At 41.4% G+C, this 20,008-nt stretch overlaps 1 protein-coding gene across 1 annotated transcript in view; it reads right to left on the bottom strand.

Moving 5' to 3' along the window:
* The window catches only part of TRPC6 (transient receptor potential cation channel subfamily C member 6), a 78,848-nt gene extending 65,960 nt beyond the window's left edge, over positions 1-12,888 (bottom strand). Inside the window, exon 1 of the mRNA XM_058018485.1 lies at positions 12,746-12,888. Within this exon, the coding sequence (XP_057874468.1) occupies positions 12,746-12,888 (143 nt within the window). The remainder of the gene's footprint in view (positions 1-12,745) is intronic.
* Between the last annotated feature and the right edge of the window lie 7,120 nt (positions 12,889-20,008).

Here is a 20,008-nt window from a genome sequence, read left to right as displayed (position 1 = left end):
GAAATAAGGATGGGAGAAAAATATGGATTTTAACATCATGGATCCTCCAAGCTGAATATATGCCTCATGATTGCAGGAGAACTGGAATAATTTATGAGTGCATGCAATTGTGAATAAAAGGGACTGGACATGAAATGAAAGCTGTGTAAACAACTGATTAGGAAAATGACAAGCAACAACCTCAGGACTACTCAGAGTACAGGAAAAAGTACTAAAGATCTTTTAAACATGAATAGAAAAGAGCAATAGGAAAATCCATTGGAATTGGATGAGCCATCAGGGGTTTAGGGACAGAGCTGCTTCCTTCTGCAGAAGCAGCATGTGCATTTTCTGCTTGGCATCTGAGGAAGAAGGAACAGTAAGCCATCTCTACTTTGCAAAAATGTAGAAGAGAGTATCATTATACTAAAGAGAGCAATTAACTTAGAGATAATGTTTCAAATAACAGAGATACACAATAATATAGCAATTACAAATGAGAAAAAGGTAATGATTAGGATTATTCCAGCAGTCACACTGAACTGATTCAGGAACTTCATATGCCTATCCATTTGTTCTTCCATATACTCTGTATAAAATAAAATATGTCCATCATCTAATATGAATCTGGATCTGACCTCGTACCTCTACAAAATTAAAATTTCGCTAAGAAACTGCATTTTTAACTCAACCAACGATAAAAGGCTGAGACCAACTTCAGAGAGAACACTAGATCTTCGCAAACTTTTCCTACCTAGAGAAAGTAAAGATTTGCACAATATACAATGCTCATGTCCAGGAGACCATTTTTTTAACAGCTGTGTTCGAAGGAAAATAATGAAGCGTGCTTATCAATGCTCTTCCTGCATCTCTGTTAGGAATAAGCCATTTTAATCATGTAAATGTGATGTACTTCTAATTAAAGAATCCATGCAGTAGCATTAAATTTACCTTAACACACACGCACACAATAAAAACTGCAGCAGTGCAACTTCAGGATGAATAGGAGTTCCTGCAGAAGATCTTAGTATTTCAATGTGTGCATATGTAAAAGGGAAAGCAGTAGAAAAAAAGGGAGTTACTTTGGTTTACTTATAATGTTTGTAATTACTGTTATGCAAATTAATTACCTTATAAGAATAAAGAAACAATTATGATGTTTATTGTTCCCTGATATGCACAAGTACTTGGTATCACGACCTCAGTGACACTTTTAGAGAAAACAGAATTGGTGGCAAGTCACACACACAATTCCAGCAGGAAAAGATCATTTGGCTTTCTCAAATCTGAGATGTAATGGTGACTGCAGCACAGAGCACAACTCAGAAAAGAGCTGTGATCAGATTTGATAGATCAAAGGCGTATAATGAGACCTTTAACAGCTACCATTACTTTAGAATTGCAGAATATTTTGCAGAACGTGTGACATTTGCAAACATTGTCACTCAGAAGAGATTCCCTGGCCTCCACTGAACACCATGTTGCTTTTGATTCCACAGAACAGAAGAAATCCATGAACTAGCTAGCCACATGACAATGTTATTAGCTCTTGTTGCACTCCAGTCAGGTAATAATAATAGAATAACATGGGGAGGATTTTACAATCACTTGACAAAGACTGTTAGTATAGCTAAAATCAAGAAGTTTGCTTTCACAGGGAGAAAATAAAGTTTCAGAATATACAGAGAAAACCTTGAGACCTTTATCTTCAAGAAAAAAACAGAAGGAAGAGAAGCAAGAAGAGTTCTGTCTTGCTAGTATTTTTCTGGCAGGTAGCTGTTGTGGATTGAGATTTCTGTTTTTCCTGAGTTGAAACTGGTCTTGCAACTTGGTCTTTGACACCCTACAAACCTACCTTACTGCTAAATAATTCACTACACTGAAATATAGACATGAGAAGTTTTCCTAAAAGGTATTTATTCAAACTGACAGATTGATTCAAACTGTAAGAATTTGGAGCACTTACCTTTGGGTACAATGATAAATACCAATCAGAACCAGTTCTCACATGGTACTACTTATTATCAAATTATACTGGATTTGTAACATGCTTCAGAGAAGAACTGTAATTTAATTAAAACCTTCCTTAGTTAAATACTGTTAAGTGATAAAGAATGATGATTCTAACATCCAGAGAATCCAGTGAATCAAAGCAGAATAACAACGTACACCGTTTTTTAGCATGAAATTGCGTGGGCACAAGCAGAGCTAAGACTTATACAGTAGTAGGTTGTTGGCATGGAAGGGAACTCTCCTCCTGGAAAAATAAAGTACATCAGGAGAAATAAGAATCAAAGTGGCCTTTTCATTTATTTGGTGCAGTATATAAGTTCTGAAAAAAAAAAACCTCATCAGGAATTCATCTTGCTTGTCTAACTGCCTAACCTCACTTACCAGATTTTAACCAAATACATTAAAATTAAGGGGACAAGGCGAGGCTCCATTACCTGAATCCAAATTTTTACATTGTAGAGGAGAAGAAAGCATTTGTATGGTTGCTTTGTAACTGATCTGGAATGTAGAGCTTTGCATCGTTCCACAGCACAATCAGCTACGTTCTCCCACTGAAGGGAGACAGAACTGTAGTTCTGGTCACCATAGCTTGGCCTGGGCTGGTCTCTTGAGAGAACACCATGAGCTGAACACCGACAAGCAGATACACCCTGAGCACTGCCCAGGGACTCAAGTCACGTCTGCAGAGCAGGAAAGAGTTCAGCAGAGCTGGAGCTGTGCCCTCTACAGCCATCCTGGGGGGGATTCAAAAGCAGTTAATATTGGATCAACCCATGCATGATTTATGGTGGCTTCAACAAACCAAATGCAAACATTCTTATTTCAGCCATACTGAAACACTTTTGATCAAAAAGCCAATGGAGAATACTTCTGAGAACAGTGCTGTCAAGACTTATTTGGAAAAAAAGAATGAAAGTGATTTTTTAAACCATGAAAACAGATACTAAACCAGTAATACTCCACATGAGCAGAAGTTTCAGATTTACTCAGTCTTCATTTTTACACAGGACTTGGGAAATGGGAACACAGCCTTCCTCTATATTTTGTATTGGAAAAATGAATTTATTTTTTTTTTTGCCAGGGATAAAAGGTGACATCCAAGAAGAAGGGAAGGGGAAGGAAATAAACCCAAAAGACAAAACACGCACTTTCAGAGTTTTACTTAAAATTTTTATTTACTGAGAAATTGGATAGTTTTCCTCATGATTCTCCTGTAAGTATTATGCCATGTACTCTCTGGAGCAGCAGTAAGTGCAGCAGCAATAAGTGCAAAAGTGTGAGGAGCAGAGGGCCATGCTCTCATGCAGCAATAATGTCTGGGATATAAAGTTATTCTAGTTGATAGATTATTTCTCTACATGCTGCACATGAAAAGTGTCATGAAAATAGTTTTACCATCCTTCTCCACCACTCTGCAATGTCCCATTCCTGTACATAAGAACATAAAGCAGCTGCATCTCTCTTTACTGGAAATTACCTTGAATTTCTAGGAAGATGCTAATTGATGACTGGAGACAGGTGGGAAAAAAAGGCAGTCTTATTTTGTACATCCATAACTTTTTTGATTCCTTTTAACCATCTCCTCCAGTTACACAGCTTTTAGCACCTTGCCCTTTTTTTTTTTAAGATATTTAGCAGTCATAATTTCATATTTACTGCCTCTTATATTCTCAGAAGTAGTACCTTGAAGAATACTGGAATAATACTAGATGTTTTCTTCTAAATTTTGTCTCAGTGTTGGGCTCAGGGGCTACTGAGCAGAGCGAGAGGTAAGGTGATCCCATCAATCACTGACTCTTCAGCCAGGACAGTGACACCTGCTAGCATATCTGAACATACCCCACTAATGACCCATGGCCTGTACTCAGGACAAATGTTATGACTACAGCAACAAGAGAAGCAGCCCAGGAGCATGACAAAAAGCTGTGCTTACCTGAACATCAGGCAGTGTGACACGATCACACAGCTGGAATGATCCTGACTGCTTGCTATCACACAGCTGGAATGATCCTGACTGCTTGCTATCACAACACAGCAGAGAAGTACAAACCCAGCAGGCAGAGGCAGGATCCCAACCCTGCATCACATGCAAAAAGAGCCACCCCATGCCCCTCACCAGCAGCAGCCTGCTGCTGAGTCTGGATGAGAGCTTGCACAGATGGGCACATTTCCATTTTCAGATGGCACTCAGCACTACTAATCTTGTTCCATATTTCTTACAATAAAGAGCACTCAGCTGACTGTGCCACTGCCAAGGGGCTGTCTGGTTGGAAATCCATATTTGGGGCAACATTGCCCCTCTGCCAATATAATATTGATAGATTCAGAAGAATTACTCCAGACATAGAAATTATTCAGAAATTACATCTCACTCAACAAAAGACACTTTGCCATTGAATCTGTCATGTAATTCTGATTCCCCAAAAGTGTCCTCAGGCCTCTAAATGCATACAGGAACTGGACCACATGCCTCTGCAGTGATTCTACTTGCCCTCCTGCTCAATGTGTACTTCCATGCCTTTTCTGACCCTCTGGAGATATCAAGACCAGTATGCAGTCAGAAACCTTGTCATAGAGTTTGAAAAAGGCACACAGACACCCAGCAGTGCTGCTTCCAGCACCTTCCTCACTGAGCAATGCCCTGCACAAAGCTAGTTAAAACCACAAAGGATGTTCTTTCCCTCTAAGGCATTTTCAATGCTCTCACTGATAACTAGGGAAATTTTTGCTGGTTTACAGATTTGATGTAAAATCAGTAAAATAGAAACATCAGGTCATGAAAGATCCTCAGACAGCTTTGTAAAATGAGAGGCATTAGCCCTGCTACCTCTAAATCCTTGCCTAGGTTATTTTTTTTTAGTTTCTCTTCCTGTTATGCATTAAATGGTGTTGCTGATTCTAGGATGGAAGTGGCTGTGGGGTAAGAAATCCCAGTGTATATTTTATATATCAACTTGTTAGGTAAGATCATTATTATTTTATCATACAAAGAAGTTCTGAAATTTCACTGTCACATCATTTGCTGTTTACCTACAAATGTGCTCACATCAGATGTTGCTAAATGATTAAATAGCTGTCTAACTTAAACCTCTGAAATTCTTTTCTGAAGAAAAGTAGGAAACATTAACTTCTTCAGCTTTGTACCATATTCAGCATTCATTTTGCAGACCTGGAGACACTGCTATTGCTGACTTCTTTGTTAGAAGTGCTCTGCAAAATGTTTCAAATAATCTAAACTCTATCTTCAGAAACTTAAGTCCCTCTCCCCTCCTAATTATTGGTGGTTTTATTTGTTGCTTAGATGTCAGTTCAAGATATTGCTAATTTTGCTCCAACATATCTGCCATGTTGTTGCAACTCCTTAGTCTTCCCTGGGCATCAAGAGCTTGTTACAGACTCCCACTGACAACCAAGAGACTTGAATAGCAATACGGATTACAGCCCAAGTTTTCCAGAGCTTTTAATATTGTGTGGTTGAGTTTGTAAGATCCTGAAGCGAGAACATCTCACGATGAGAAGCCACACCAAATACCCAGTATCCTTGAAAAGCTTCATCTCGTGCTTACTACTTGAAAATGAAGTCACATCAGCTAAGGTTTTCAAGTGCTACTGCACTTCAATTGTATTTCTATCAAGGGTTGTCGCAATTTTTAACTCATATTTCCACACTTAGAAGAGAGAAAACAAATTTTTCTCTTGTATGGGGAGAAATACTATTCTAAAACTCACTTGAGACGCACAAGATTTACTCTAAGACTCACAATAGCAGCAGTCTTCAAAAACTGTCCTGAGTAATTAAGAGGAAACTTGTTCTTAAAGGGAGAGGAATATAAAATCTACAGAGAGGAAGAGTCCCTGCTGCCTTCCCACAACCTGCCGTTTGCATCTGATTTGTCAGGATAACTAGATAACCCACTCTCCAGTGGAGCAGGATGATCCTTTGCAGAGCCTGAATGAACCCTGTGAGCAACCACCCTACCCTATGTGCTCCTGCAGGACAGAGGAAAGCAAAAGACAAGCAGTGGACATGGCACAGGCAGATCCCCCAGCATTCAGAATTATCCTTCAGGGCTAAGAGAAGCCTGAGAGTTCTCAGAGCACAGGATTTCTCTTTGAATAAGCACCAGTAGTATAGCACACATGTGACCTTCAAAAACTCCTCTCCCACATATCCCCAAATAAAGCTCTATAACCTTTCAATTACCATTTCAAAAGCTTTTGTGTGCAATATACTTCGATCATTGTGGTTTCACTGGAATTAACTATAAATTAATAAATCCAGATGGAAAAAAACTCCAAGAAACATAACTTCTCAACCTTAGCAAATGAAGATAATAAACTAGAAATTTCTAGCGCATGTTTCTTTCATTAAGACATTTTTTATAATATTTGAAAATTGAAAGTAATTTTAAGTTATCTTAAGGAAGAAAAGCATATAACTAAAGATTAACACAGTGGAACTAAAACTAGTACAGAAAATAAATTACTGCATTGAAAAGCAAAAAAGAAAATTGGTTTATAACTTTCTATCACGAAAAACAGTTGCTGAGGAAAAATTCTCATGGAAGTTTACTGTGGGCTATTACTACTTGGTAGGCCTAGTACATGCAGACAGAACAGGACTAACAAAGTTTATCCGTCTGGCCTGGCCAGTTGTTCCAAATAAGGGGGAAAATCATGACTTCAGATTTACTCAGCCTTTACAAAGCTGACACATGTTGATGGCAGGCAAACATCTTACAGAAGGAAAAGAAAACACAAATCACTCCGTAGAGATAAGGGAATTTTCCCCTTTGAAAAGCTGCTAAGGAGTCTGTCATCAGTCCTGAAGTCAGTCAGTGTGCACAACAGGAGAAACCCAAGCTGGGCCAGGAGGAAAATCAGCACAACCAAGTGCTCCTCTGAACTAACCCCAGTGCTGACAGAAGATGACAGGAGGCACCAGACCAGCTCTGAGTCCACCCCTCCAGTCTGCTGGGCCCTCACTCATCTAGCTGCTAGCTAAGCTGATGTGACATGCGCAGACAGGGATAGGACAAGAGGAAAAGGCTTTAATTTAAACTAAAACAGGAGAGAGTTGATTAGCTGTGAGGAAGAAATTCTTTACTCACAGGGTTCTGAGACAACTGGAATAGGTTGCCCAGAGAAGTTGTGGATGTTCCATGCCTGGAAGCGTCCAAGGCCAGGTTGGATGGAGCTCTGAGCAAGCTGATCTAATGGGTGCCATCCCTGCCCATAGCAGGGGGTTGGGATTAGATGACAATCTTTAAGATCTCCCCCATACCAAACCCTTCTAGGGTTTTGTAACACAGCACAAAGCTTTATGGAAATTCTCCAGACTGAATAGTCTGCAAAATTGTTAGTGCTGCAGCAGCAGCAGGCCTTGTGGTCCGCATTGTTTTCTACAGATCAACCATGATCCTTTGGTTTATGATCCTTCTTTCTATCTGCTTGAAAGGCCTCATAGATGCTAAATACTTTGTAAATATCCTCACTTCTCTGTTCTCTTCACTAAGGTAAATACTGACATCAAACCCAGTGTTTAATCAAGTTCTAAGACCAAACTGAACTCCAGTCATGCTCTTCTGAGCTGGCATCACCTGAGCTGACAACCACAATATTGATATTTTATTCATATGAGTAATTTTTTTTAACAAAAAGGAACTACTCTTCAGAAAACAAGTTATCTACTTCCCACAAAGCTTTGAGAAACCTAAAAATGACAATACTTGATATGCCATTATTTCACTTATTCAGGGTCACTGTAGTAAATCTCACATTTTATTCTTAATGCCAAAGTTTGCCTTTTGGCTATTTTTTCCAATTTTGACAAAAATGTATTCAAACATATCAGACTAGGGGTTACAATACAGCTGTGCTGACAAATGCACTATTAGTAGAAAAAATGTAGTTGGACAGAAATGGATATGGAAGGTAAGCCCAGACCCAGACCTTAGTCAGTCATCTTCACATTATATTCCACACATTTTATTTCACTAAAAATAGTATACTTGATTGTGTATATCAGTGCTAAACAAATAATAAACTTTCTACTTCAAGACAAAAATGTTAATCCATTCCAGAGAACACTGCCTGTCATTTAATTACCATTAAGCTTTTTGTCCACATTCAATTATCCAAACTTAGATTTAAACACTGCTTATCAACGCAAGTCCTTTAAGCCTCCTGTTGAGTGGACTCTGTGTAGCAATGGCTACACCCACAAGTAAGTGCACAAACCTGTATATAAAACTCACTGTATGCACTTCAAGTTTAAGGCATTCTGCTAAGGCATTGCCTCACACCGCACAACAGCCTGAGGTACGAAAGCAAAACAATTTGATGGACACAGTTTAACCAGCAAACTCTTCTTCTGCTTGTGTTTGCAGAGCTGCAAAGTCTAACACAGCTTGATGACGCAGACCCACCGTGCCAAATCATATTTATTTGGGGATACCAATACTGGCAAGAATTCTTCAAGTAGCCAGTTATTATAACCTTCAGCTTCTGTGGTGGGAAATGCTGCTGGGACAATGTTTGACAAACAGCATGCTGGTTATTACATTTATATTGAAAAGTATGCCATACATCCCACACATTTCTGAATCACTACTCCACCTTCCTCATGCAAATTTAACAAATTACTTATATTTTTATGGAAATCTTACAGTTTTATAAAATTATGTCCTCCAGGGAGGCAACTTTCATTTGTTTGGTGACTAAATGAGAGTTAGGGTATAAATAAACTTACAGATATATCGCAGTGGCTCAAGAAAAATTATTATTCATAATCATAGCATAGGAAACTGGGTACTGTAGCTGGCAAGGAAGCTCCCAGTTAAATTACTGAGTGTACACAGTGAACACAAGAGTGTCTAACAACTAAACCCAAGAAATCCCACAAGCCTGCACCAAAAATGAACACATGTGGGGGAAAAAGTCTACTTAATATGAAATAAATAGGAATATGTGTGATGTGAAAAGTGAAGCATTCTCTTCTACCTGCTTGCAGGATACACAGTGAACTAAAAGCTGGGGGGCTTGATAACAATGTTGTTGTCCTTTTACTCGAGAGCCAAGAGATTACATTCAGTCACCCAGAATATGAGAGATTCAGATATGATTTTTTTTCCAGTGCCCAGTATGAATTAGATCCATCAAACATAAATCACATTATGATCTGTGCATTTGTTCCATACACTAGGCTATAAAAGGAAATGAACCCCCCTCCATACCAACTCTTCTACCTTTCTGATTTCAAGGAGACTATTGCAACATATTTTCAGAAGACAAAGCATCTCATCAAAGAGGCTGACAATTGGAAACACAGCTGCCACATTGTACAGTACTCCCTGAAGAGATTATGTCTAATGAAGAGTCTGGAAAATAATTTTACAGGTCATTTCAAGCAAGACAGTTGAGACTAGAGATAAAAATTACATTATGTCAATGGCAGAAACCATTACATTGCAGACAGGAAAGAAATCATTAAACATGTTATTTAACAAAGAATAGGTTTTTAAGAATGTACTAGGTTTGGTAATTTCAAGAAACACTTAGCTGGAAAACCACAAAAGTTGAGGAACAGTCTATGTCTCAAGGCAGTTATGGACATCAGAACCCTTTTCCCGTTTTCTTCTGATAACTTGTGTGCCTCATTTACTTTACAACTGAATGTTAATACACAATTATTCCTCCTCACATCTATAAGAAAACATCTATTTTTCACAATGCAAAATATTGTGAAGTATAAATAAGCATTCTAACCAGATGTCTGACTGAATTAGTGTCTTCTCACTAGCTTAGTACACTGACAATCTGTCCTTCACTAACATTTTTCCAGCAGGGAAGTTTACATACAAGTGCTATCACTTCCAAATCCTACTGCACATCAGTGCTCAGATGTGGGGTTAGACATTAAAATGCAGCTTCCATCCTGTTTTAAACCTCAAAACTGGGCTTTTTGCCAATGAAATACTTGCACAGGAGGGACAAATCCCAACATATACACATTTTTGCATTGCAATAGTCAATCTTCTGACACGTATATTGCAGTGTATTTTTTGATACATAAGAGGCAGGACTCAATGACCACGTGGAATAGCACTACTAGAAAGAAAATGTTTACTTGCATATAATTTCTAACACATCTTAGAAGTCTAAGTCTTAAAAAGTAAGACTTTGGAGTAAGTAAGTAAGTAATCTTTTGGAAATAATTTATTTACACATTCTACAGATTGCCTAAATTTTAGATTTCCCACTTGAGGTTCTGAAAAAGAACAGCAGAATTTTTCAGCACAAAATTCCATTCAAATTTTGGTTTGCATCATGCCACATATAAAGGTAAAAGCCTTCCATCCATTGCCAAAAGACTGTGTGACCCTACTTGGCACAGCTGATAAACTCAAGGTACCTTCTTGAAATCTTTTTTGCAGTAAAGATACCTTGGATACAGTAAAGCTGTTCTCCAGAAAGAGGAGCTAAAATACAGGAAATACATCTCTGTAAATGGTTTGGGTTGTTATTATCATCCAGAAGCTACAGCACTTAACAGCAGTCACAAAACAACACATGAAAAGCATGTGCTACAAACAATGTCCTCAGTAACATCAGCATTAGCACCAAATCACCATTTGAGAAAAACTATTCCTTAGTATCAAGCTACTTTTCAAGCAATAGTCACGTGCCATATTATGCCAGTAAGTGTGTTACCCTCTCAGTAATGTTAAAGGAGGTAAAACTCAACTTTTTTGGACATCAGCTGTACTGTGCATTATTGATCTCCATTAATCACCATAACAGCATCAGGAAATACCAGTAATTTGAGGATTAAAAAAAACATAAGTAGAGATAAGTATTCTTACTGCATGTAGATGATAAGGAGTATAAAGATCATATGCTACACATGGCCCAGCTTATTATTTATTAAATTCTTGGCTATATGAAGGCCTCTAGCAAAACCAATGACTTTTGGTTGAAAAGGCATATCTACAAAATGTACCTGAAATGTGATATAGCTGGAAGTTAGGCAGAAAAATTCAAAAACTGCTTGGTAATCACTGTAGCCTAGAGGAGTCTGTTCACTCACTGCATTCATTCCTGCCAGCCAAGGAAGTCCTGGCAGTGGCTACATGTAGGCATTGCCTATGGATCTCTGTGAAGTGATTCTTTTCCATATCCAGAGAAACCCCAAAGAACAACTTCTCTCCATGCCTAATGTGGATGTGAAAACCAAGCTCTTGATAACTTCCTGTGGTTAGTGCTACCCTGGTTCTGCAAAGCAACTAGATTAGGATGCAGGCTGTCCCTATGGGCACTGTGAGGTGATGAGAGGCAGTCTCCACACTGAGAGAGTGATGGACCAGGAGCTGCCGGCACAGGCACTTCTTTCACTTCATTCTTGAAGGGAAATTATCAGCACCCCACAGACTTGCAGACTTTGTTCGAAGAGATGATTTGAAACAACGCAAGCTCTGTCCTCTCACATCTGCACAACCACTCTGAGTGAGTAGATGGCAAAAGAACTTCAAACTGCCATATTAGTTCAAAGCTTTAGTCCACTAGTGAGAACCAATCTGAACTAAACATCAGAAAGCTTTTTTTTTCTGAAAGGATTCATTAGATATTTGCATTAGATACGTGCATTCATACATGCAGGGTTTAAGTCCAATGTGCAGTAATATATGCTGTTACACATAGCTCCATGAGCATACTGAATTAGTGATCCACAAAGACACTCAAGAATAGCAATACAGCAGTAAATTTTGAAAACTCTGGTTGTTCTTAGCTGAGTTGATAAATATTCAAGCACTCTAAGTGTTCCCAGTTTCACTGTTGTTATTCCTTTCCTATATCCAGGTAGCTGTCAAGTGGCTGGTAGGTGGCTCACAGATAAAACAGCAAATATTAGGAGAGCCTGATAACTGTAATTTACCATTTAAGCAATAAAATATAATTTGTAAAAAAGAAAGTACACATCTTCTGGCAATCATCTGAGATTTTAGGACTCATCTTGCATTGCTTAATACCCATTTTCCCCCTGTTGGGTAGCTTCTCCTCAGAAGCATTAACAAGTGGTAATTACAGTAGTCATGCTGACAGCACATAACCAAAGGGACACTGCCAACACTGAACGCCAATAGACGTGGATGTTAAGTTGTAGTTCCTGGAACCTTTGTAATTTATGTTTACATAATTCAGCTTTTATTGCATATGTTCTTACACTCCGTTTTAAATGATAACTACCTGCCAAAACTCACATAATGAAATTACACAAGGCTACGCGGCCTTAAAGATAATGATAGGAGGATAGGGTTTTTTGTAATTATTTTGCAAAAACGAAAGGAGGATGGTTTTATGCACACACCTTCAATGTGTGCTCTCTCGGTGGGAGCAACCGATCACAGGAATTAACATTTCTGTAATGACATTAAACCCATCAGACACCATCAGTTCTACGTACACCCGACGTCTCCTGCCCTGCTCTCCACAGCTGAGCCCAAGCCACCCTTCGCCTCCCTGCCAGCGGGAAGGCACCACGCCGTGCTCGGAGGAGACCTGCCAGCGCGGGCACGGCGGTGCCAACGCTGCTCCTCCGCCTTGGCAAGCACAGCTGCTGCCCCGGGGAGGCGCGGGAAGCTGTCGGGTCCCCACACGGCTGCCCACCAGCGCCGACCCCCGCCCGCCGCCCCTGTCCCGCCACCGCCTCCCCGCGCAGGGACGGAGCCACCCCGGCGCGGCCGGCGGGACTCACACGGGGTAGAAGGCGTAGGGCGGCAGGGCGCTCTCCTCGCACAGCTCCGCGTCCAGCAGCAGGTAGTCCTGGCTGTCGTTCCGCCGGGCCCCGGGCGCCGGGGAGCTGCCCTTGCGCGGGGCGTAGGGCTGCGCCTGGCTCATGCTGTCCCGCGGCCGAGCTGCGCGGCGGCTCCCTCGGGGCGCGCCGGCAGCGCCGCGGAGGCACCGGCGCTCGGGGCCGCGCTGGGCTCTCGCCGGCAGCGCCGCGGCCCCGCTCGCTCCGCGCCCCGGCAGCGAGGGGCTCCCGGCAGCCGGAGCCGGCAGCGAGGGGCTCCCGGCAGCCGGAGCCGCCGCCCGCCGCGCCGCGGGCGAGGCGCAGCTCGGAGCGGGGGCAGCAAAGTTTGCGGCGCGTCAGGCGGCGCGGCTGTCCCCGGCCGGAGGGAAGGGGCGGGAGGTGGGAGGGCGGCGGGCTCCGCTCGCCTCCCCTGGGGCTCCGATGCCCCCTGCGCGCCTCCCCCGCCGGCGGCACCGGCCCGGCTGCGCTGGGGGGCCCGCAGCGCTGCCCCGGACAGGGGCCATGTTCCCCCGCCCGGACCGAGCCAGCCTCCCGCCGCTTGTGCCGGGCACGGCCCGCGGTGGTCGGCAGTGAACCCCGCCGAACGCTCCCTTGGGAGCTCGACAGGACCGGCGGCGCGGCTGGCGGTGGCTCCCCGCGGCTGGGGAACAGAACTCCTGCTTGGATTTACAGTGGCTTGGTAGGACAGCCTGCGCTGCACTTGTCTCCTCGTGTAAGTGTCCGAGGAAGAGCATCAGTGAAAATGAATGCTAGTCAAGTACACCCAGAAAATCTGCAACTTTACGTCTTCCCCAAAAACTGGAAAACTTCATTGAAAATTCTACGTCCTTTTCAGGCTCTTTGCCTCTTTCTTTCATCTCTGAAATATCCTCTTACAAACGCTGTTCACCTGTTTCAGAGAAGAGCTAGTTTTTAATCACCTCTAATAACATCAGTTAAGAGCAGGGGCACAATATCAAATATAATAGTAAAAAAAGCCCCCAAACAACACAATATTTTTGCAGTAATAGCACTTAAGCGAAACTCAGTCCACTTGTATTTCTCAGTTCTGCTTCACTGGTAGCACTTTGTTTGACGATAGTTTGCAAATAAGTAATTACAAAATTTTCTAGGAAAAATGCATGGCACTGAAGAATTAACATCTGACCTTTAGGTATCTTCCACGTTAAACATAGTACTTACTGTTTCATAAGGGGATATTTAGAATTAAATGTTGCAAATGTATAGCTAAAACATTAGTGCATCTAAATAAAACCACTCCTTCATTCCTGGCCATGTTCGCATGTTGAATTGCGTTTGTGACGGAGTAGCACACAGCCCTGTACTCCCTAGGCATGCACACCTTCCCCTGATTTAGTGACGCGCTGAGAAAACAACTGGGCAAGCCCCGGGAGAGTCTTTGGCAGAGCAGGCCGGCGCTGCCCCTGCTCTCCAGCAGCCCCAGCCAGCCCGTGGCTGCAGTGCCTGCCTGGCACTCGGCTCGCCCACTGAAACTGCCAGAGCAGGGGCTGCGTAAAGGAACCTGCTGCTCATTTACGTGGTCTTTAGAGGAGGTGCAGAAATACCTGCAGTCAAATTTCTTTTGTCCTAGCTATGGCTCTCAAAATTACACTCTAATGAGTTTTGGAAATCTTCCCTTCTTTGCAAACCATTTTTTTCTGTTAAAGGATATCTTATTTTAAATAGGAAGTTTAGTACCGATGATACCATGTGTATTTTGTAATTCTCATGCTGCTACTTCTTTCATATTACTATAAAAACAGACAACACAAAATTATGTGCAGGCTTTGCATTTGAGAAATATGTTGTTGATAATATCTCACATTTTTAGTGAAAGAAAATTGCTTTCTAGAATACTTTGTGATGGAATCTTGATGTGTTCCACTGCTCTTGTGTGTAACCATTTAATTTCATTTGTTCCACTTTTTTATGAAGAGACAGTACTTCTCCACTTAGTGCTTTTCGTATATTTCCCAAATCTTTGCAGTTACTTTTTATTTCAAGTAGTCTATTTGATATTAGGCTGTTGTTTCAAATGTTTTCTTTTAGGTACCTTTGTTTTTTCCCTTTTCTTCCCTCTGTTCTTTTTTCTTCTCCCCTCTGGTATATTTTCTTCTTTCTCAAAGTGAGTACCATCCTACTTTGTTGACAGGCATTCATATCCCTTGATTGTTTTTTTCAGTCTGCACTAGAGCCAAAAGAGCCACTTTCTCTATTTCACTCTGCTGCTTCTTCAGTCTTGTGCCTACTGATTGAATGCCCCTAGATTATTTCCCATCTTCCACATGATACCTGTTCCTCTCTCTCAGCTTCCAGGTGACATTTCTCATTTTCTCAGTTGGTGCTCTTCCTAGATGCCAAGCTTTCCTTGGTCTTCATTCTTATTTCAGCCTCATATGTTCTGGTATTTCCCAAGGCACTCTTACTTTCTCACCAATCCCAAACCTTTCACAAATCCTGAAGCCACACTCAATAGGTGTTATGGATGATACAGTGATGACACAGCTGTGTGATTTTCCAGAAACATTGGACAGATAAATTATAGGAACAAAAAATGTTCAATGCCCTTGAAAGGAAAAAAAAAAAAGATGCTGAGCTGAAATTCTGAATCTTTTCAGCCTGATTTATATTATAAAAGGCATCTTTCAACATACTTGCCCTGTCTCCATTGCCTGGTTACAGGGTGAAAACACGCAGCACTATAGGAGCGGGCCATACTTCTACTAGAGGTCAGATAAGCACAGATGTTCTGAAATCTGTGGGTTTTCCAAGAATTACAATATGATGGGAACACTGGCTAAAGGTAGTGTGTCCTTTTGATGTGTTTGTGTTGGAATGGTTCAGGATATGGGAGTGGACTTGCCTTTTTTTTCTTTTTTTAGGCTAGAGATGATAACCTATTATGTAACTATCTGAAAGCTAGTGAGGTTAAAGAGAATTATTTTGGATGCCAAAATGCTGGAATGAAGAAGCAAGGTGTGGTCCTTTCCTTCTGTGAGAGAGAAGAAAAGAGATTCTTAGCTGAGAGTTTAACTTTTAACTACTCATTATGCTTTGTGCAAGTCTTTCCTACACCAAATGACATTTATATATTATTCTGGCTTTCCTAATGACTTGGCATTTCTGTTGCAAAGATGAACATATGCCATTTTTTAATGAATTTACCATTACTGATATTTATGCAGTCATCTATTAGACATTTAAATGGCAAATTGAATTACAATGAAATTGCTGTTCTGGAGAAAGTTATCAGATCTTCACTCCATTATTTCCTGTAAATATGTGTATATATCTATATGTAAAATCAGAGTGAATACTGAACTAGAAAACCCAGCTGTTTTTCCTGAGTCTTTATGTGGTTTGTGTGGCATGGTTTTGGTGGGGATGAGTTCTGTGAGAAGCTGCCAGAAGGTTCTCCCATGTCAGATAATGTCAGTGCCAGCCAGCTCCAAGACAGACCCACTGCTGGCCAAGGCTGAGCCATCAGCAATGGTGGGAGCACCTCTGTGACAAGGGATTTAAAAATGGGGGGAAATTTCTGAGCAAGAACATTTGCAGCCAGAGAAAGGAGTGAGAGTATGTGAGAGAAACAGCCCTGCAGAGCCCAGGGTTGGGGCAGAAGGAGGGGCAGGACGTGCTCCAGGTGCCAGAGCAGAGATTCCCATGCAGCCCTTAGTGCACAGACTATGGTGAGGCAGCCCATGGAGGTTCATGGTGGAGCAGAGATCCACCTGCACGTATTAAACTTTCATGCTTTAGAGGTAAAAAATACTTAATCTCGACCAAAAAAGTTTGCAGCATTGACATGCTTAATATTTCCTTTGTGCACCTTTTTTAGTACATTATCAGAAAATACATCTGTCTTCTCAGATAAAAAGAACTGGTGAATTAATGTGAAGTGTAAGTGTAGTTTAGAGTTGGTTTAATTGGTTTTATTACAGACAGCAAGTTACAAACTATTCCATCATCATTCACTCAATCAAGTCTAGTGACTGAGATATTTCACTCACAAAGATGAAAAACAAAAGCTGAAAGCTCCTGGGAGGGGAAAGGATGAGAGATGGAGTGAGCTTGCCTAATGAGTGACAGGCACATTGCTCAGCGCGCTACTACAAGTCACTTGGGTGCCATGGCAATGAAAGTTGCAAAAAGATGCCATGCAGAACAGCACAGTACCATGATTCAGCCTCACTGCATAACTTACAAAAATGTTATAGTGGAATATATATAGGTGCAGTTGTATTGCTAACTTGTAGACTAATCTAAACCTCTTCAGGAACAAGAGAAAGTGGAAACATCAACCTCCACTTCCAAGGAAAATTTCAAGGATTCATACAGTGATATTTAATTGCTCACATTTAACCAAAATCTTGTTATGTAAGCTGGTTGAAAAGCATTAACATAACAAGGGTACTCCAGCACATGCCACAGTCAGTTTCGTGGCTTTCTGTTCTGCCATGGGAATGCTACCAAAACCACAGTTGAATAGACCAGGAAAGGTGCGAGTCAATTCAGCAGTGCAATGGGTAAGCAGTGTCACTGCTGTGGGTGTGAGTTTCACTTGGAAAGAATAGAAGAATGCTATACAGCCTGAAGTCGGAATTCTCCTCTGCTCTACAGTGCAGAACTCTCGACTTGCTTTTGGAAAATCTGAAAATGGAATCATTACTCCTTAGTAATTTTGTTTTTCTCTGCATAAGATAAATGGAATAACCATTGTCAACTACTGGTTCTAATCTCAGCTGCCTTCTGCCTTTTTTAAAATGTGAATGAGGGCAGAATCATGTTGTGCCAATCAGAAACCCTTCCCCATTTCTAAAATTCTTCATTTGTACGGTTTCTTCTGGCCCCAATCCAACCTGCTGTTTCACATTCAGGTTAGATATTAGAAAGAAATTCTTCACTCCGAGGATGGAGAGGCCCTGGAATAGGTTGTCTAGAGAGGCTGTGGGTGCCCTATCCCTGGAAGTGTTCAAGGCCAGATAGGATCTGACCTTGAGCAACCTGGTCTAGTGCAAGGTGTCCCTGCCCATGCAGGGGGTTTGGAACGTCATGATCTTTAAGGTTCCTTCCAATCCAAACTGTTCTATGGTTCTGTGACTTGGCTCTCATAGATGTACCCCTTTTGTTCACACAGAATGCTGTGTGGGTAAATGTATGAAACTGAAGTGCACATTTTAATCACTTGGTCAGAAATTACAGAGGAAGCTTTTTTCTTCAAAGGAGAGCTTGATGAGGAGTTAGGCATAGATGGCTGGTGAGCTAGATGAGAGCAGTAGGACTGGATTGCAGAAACACATTCAAAAGCTGTTCAAAATTTCTTGGCTAAAACCACTCTTGGGTGTTCATGGGCCAGAGATACTGAAGAATTTTTGAACTGCAAAAGAGTGGGAAGAGAAGTGGGGTCTACAATGACAAAATTTAAGGATGTCTTCCTACCAGAACTTTTATACCCACAAACTCAGGACTCGAGTTTGTGGGGACCCAGAGATTTCTGGGAGCTTAATAATTGCTGGACTGCTAGGGGTGATCCTACTCCCATCACATAAACATGTGTACATACACACTGCCCCCTCCCTTAGAAGATCCCACTTAGCCTTTATCTTTTTCAGAAACATACAGCTCTTCTCTATGTGCCTTCACACAAGATCTGTCAGGCTACATTTGCCTTGGTTTACATGGTGTAATTAATGATTGTCAAATAATTTTAAAATTTTGAAACGCACTAACACCCACTTGTGCTATATGTACACTGTGAAAGTCAGTCCAATTGAAATACTGTCACTAAACCCATTGCAGCTTCATTGCATATAATTTTGTGGGCTTTGAATAGATACTGTGTTTCCAACCCAGTAGTCTGAGGCATATTGCTCCAAAATAAAGAACTCTACTAGTCATCAAGCTATTCCCATTACAGATAATAAGATACTCCTCTATTTTAAGTGAGTAGGAGGATATTTGAAGTCAAAACTAGATAGAATTAACTACAAAATGCCTTTTTATTTTCCAAGGAAGTGGAAAGGTTTTTAACCTTCTAATCAAAGTGTATATGGAAAGAGATCTTGAACCAGAGATCATGTATGTCATGAAATGCGAGATTAATTTGACAGAAATCAATAGACTTAGAGTATAAGTGAGATCAAGATTACATTTTTTCCCTTTTCTACCTTCTTTCATTACAGAAAGAAATAAAGTATTTTCTATTTGTCATTTTAATGACTAACCTAAGAGCTTTTCATCTTCCATTCCACGTTCATGCAAGGCGCTATGTTAACTTCTGTGTCCTGCCTGAGTGGTTCAAAGCATCTCCACTTGTCACCTAAATTTGTCACAACAGCAAAGAATGTAAAGAATGTGATACACTGAAGCCTTCTGTGTACATACTTTGCAGAATCATGTTCTTATCTTGGAGATTTGATACTTAGACCTGCAAATGTGTAAAGAGTAAACAAGTGGCATAAAGAGTGACAAATACATCACAGCTCCAACAAAAATAGGCTTTTTGACATTCCAACAACTATTCCTGGTATTTAACTTTTGCCTGAAAAATGTGTTTGAATAACAAGTTGTTTAGCTTGATGCCGTGGTTTGAGTGACAGGAAGTATTTTTATTTTTTTTTATATGCTGTGGTGACCAATAGGTGTTCAGATTTTAATATTAGTACCTGGTGTAGCCACTGAAGTTTGGACACACCTCTGAGAACACACAGGGGTTAAAAAGCAAAGCTGCTCCTCTGGGAAGCTCTCTTTGGGACTTCTGTCGGGAAAGGCTTTGGATCTTTCCCCCTGTCCCAGCTGCTGGCTGGGCGGGGGGGGGGGGGGGGGGGGGGGGAAAGCCACGCGGCCATGAGGTAGGCCCAGCCCAAGGATGGAAGGGTGGAAGAGCCCCAAGAGACATCGGGCAGCCATTCCCCCCCCCAGGAGGGAGAGAGGGAGAGCCAGCGACATCGATAGCAGCCGGCCCAGGAGGAGAAGCGGGGGAGTGCCCAGCAGGGCAGCGTGGGAGTGCGGAGCTCTGGGACAGGCAGAGACTGAAATTTTTAACCCTTTTCTTGCATGATTGAGACCTTGCAAATGCTGACCCCCCTGGAGCTGAATGAGAAGAGAGATAAGAGATGAGATAAGAAGGAATAGACCAGGAGTGAAGTGGAGAAGACTCTTGAGTGGGGGAGAGATGACAGAGTGGCCGTTTGGCTGGACTTTTCT

Source organism: Melospiza georgiana, chromosome 2, assembly GCF_028018845.1.
Source record: "Melospiza georgiana isolate bMelGeo1 chromosome 2, bMelGeo1.pri, whole genome shotgun sequence".
Classification (NCBI taxonomy): Eukaryota; Metazoa; Chordata; class Aves; order Passeriformes; family Passerellidae; genus Melospiza; species Melospiza georgiana.
The sequence above is the reverse complement of the archived record's forward strand: the minus strand, read 5'-3'. Positions and strand labels throughout refer to the sequence as shown.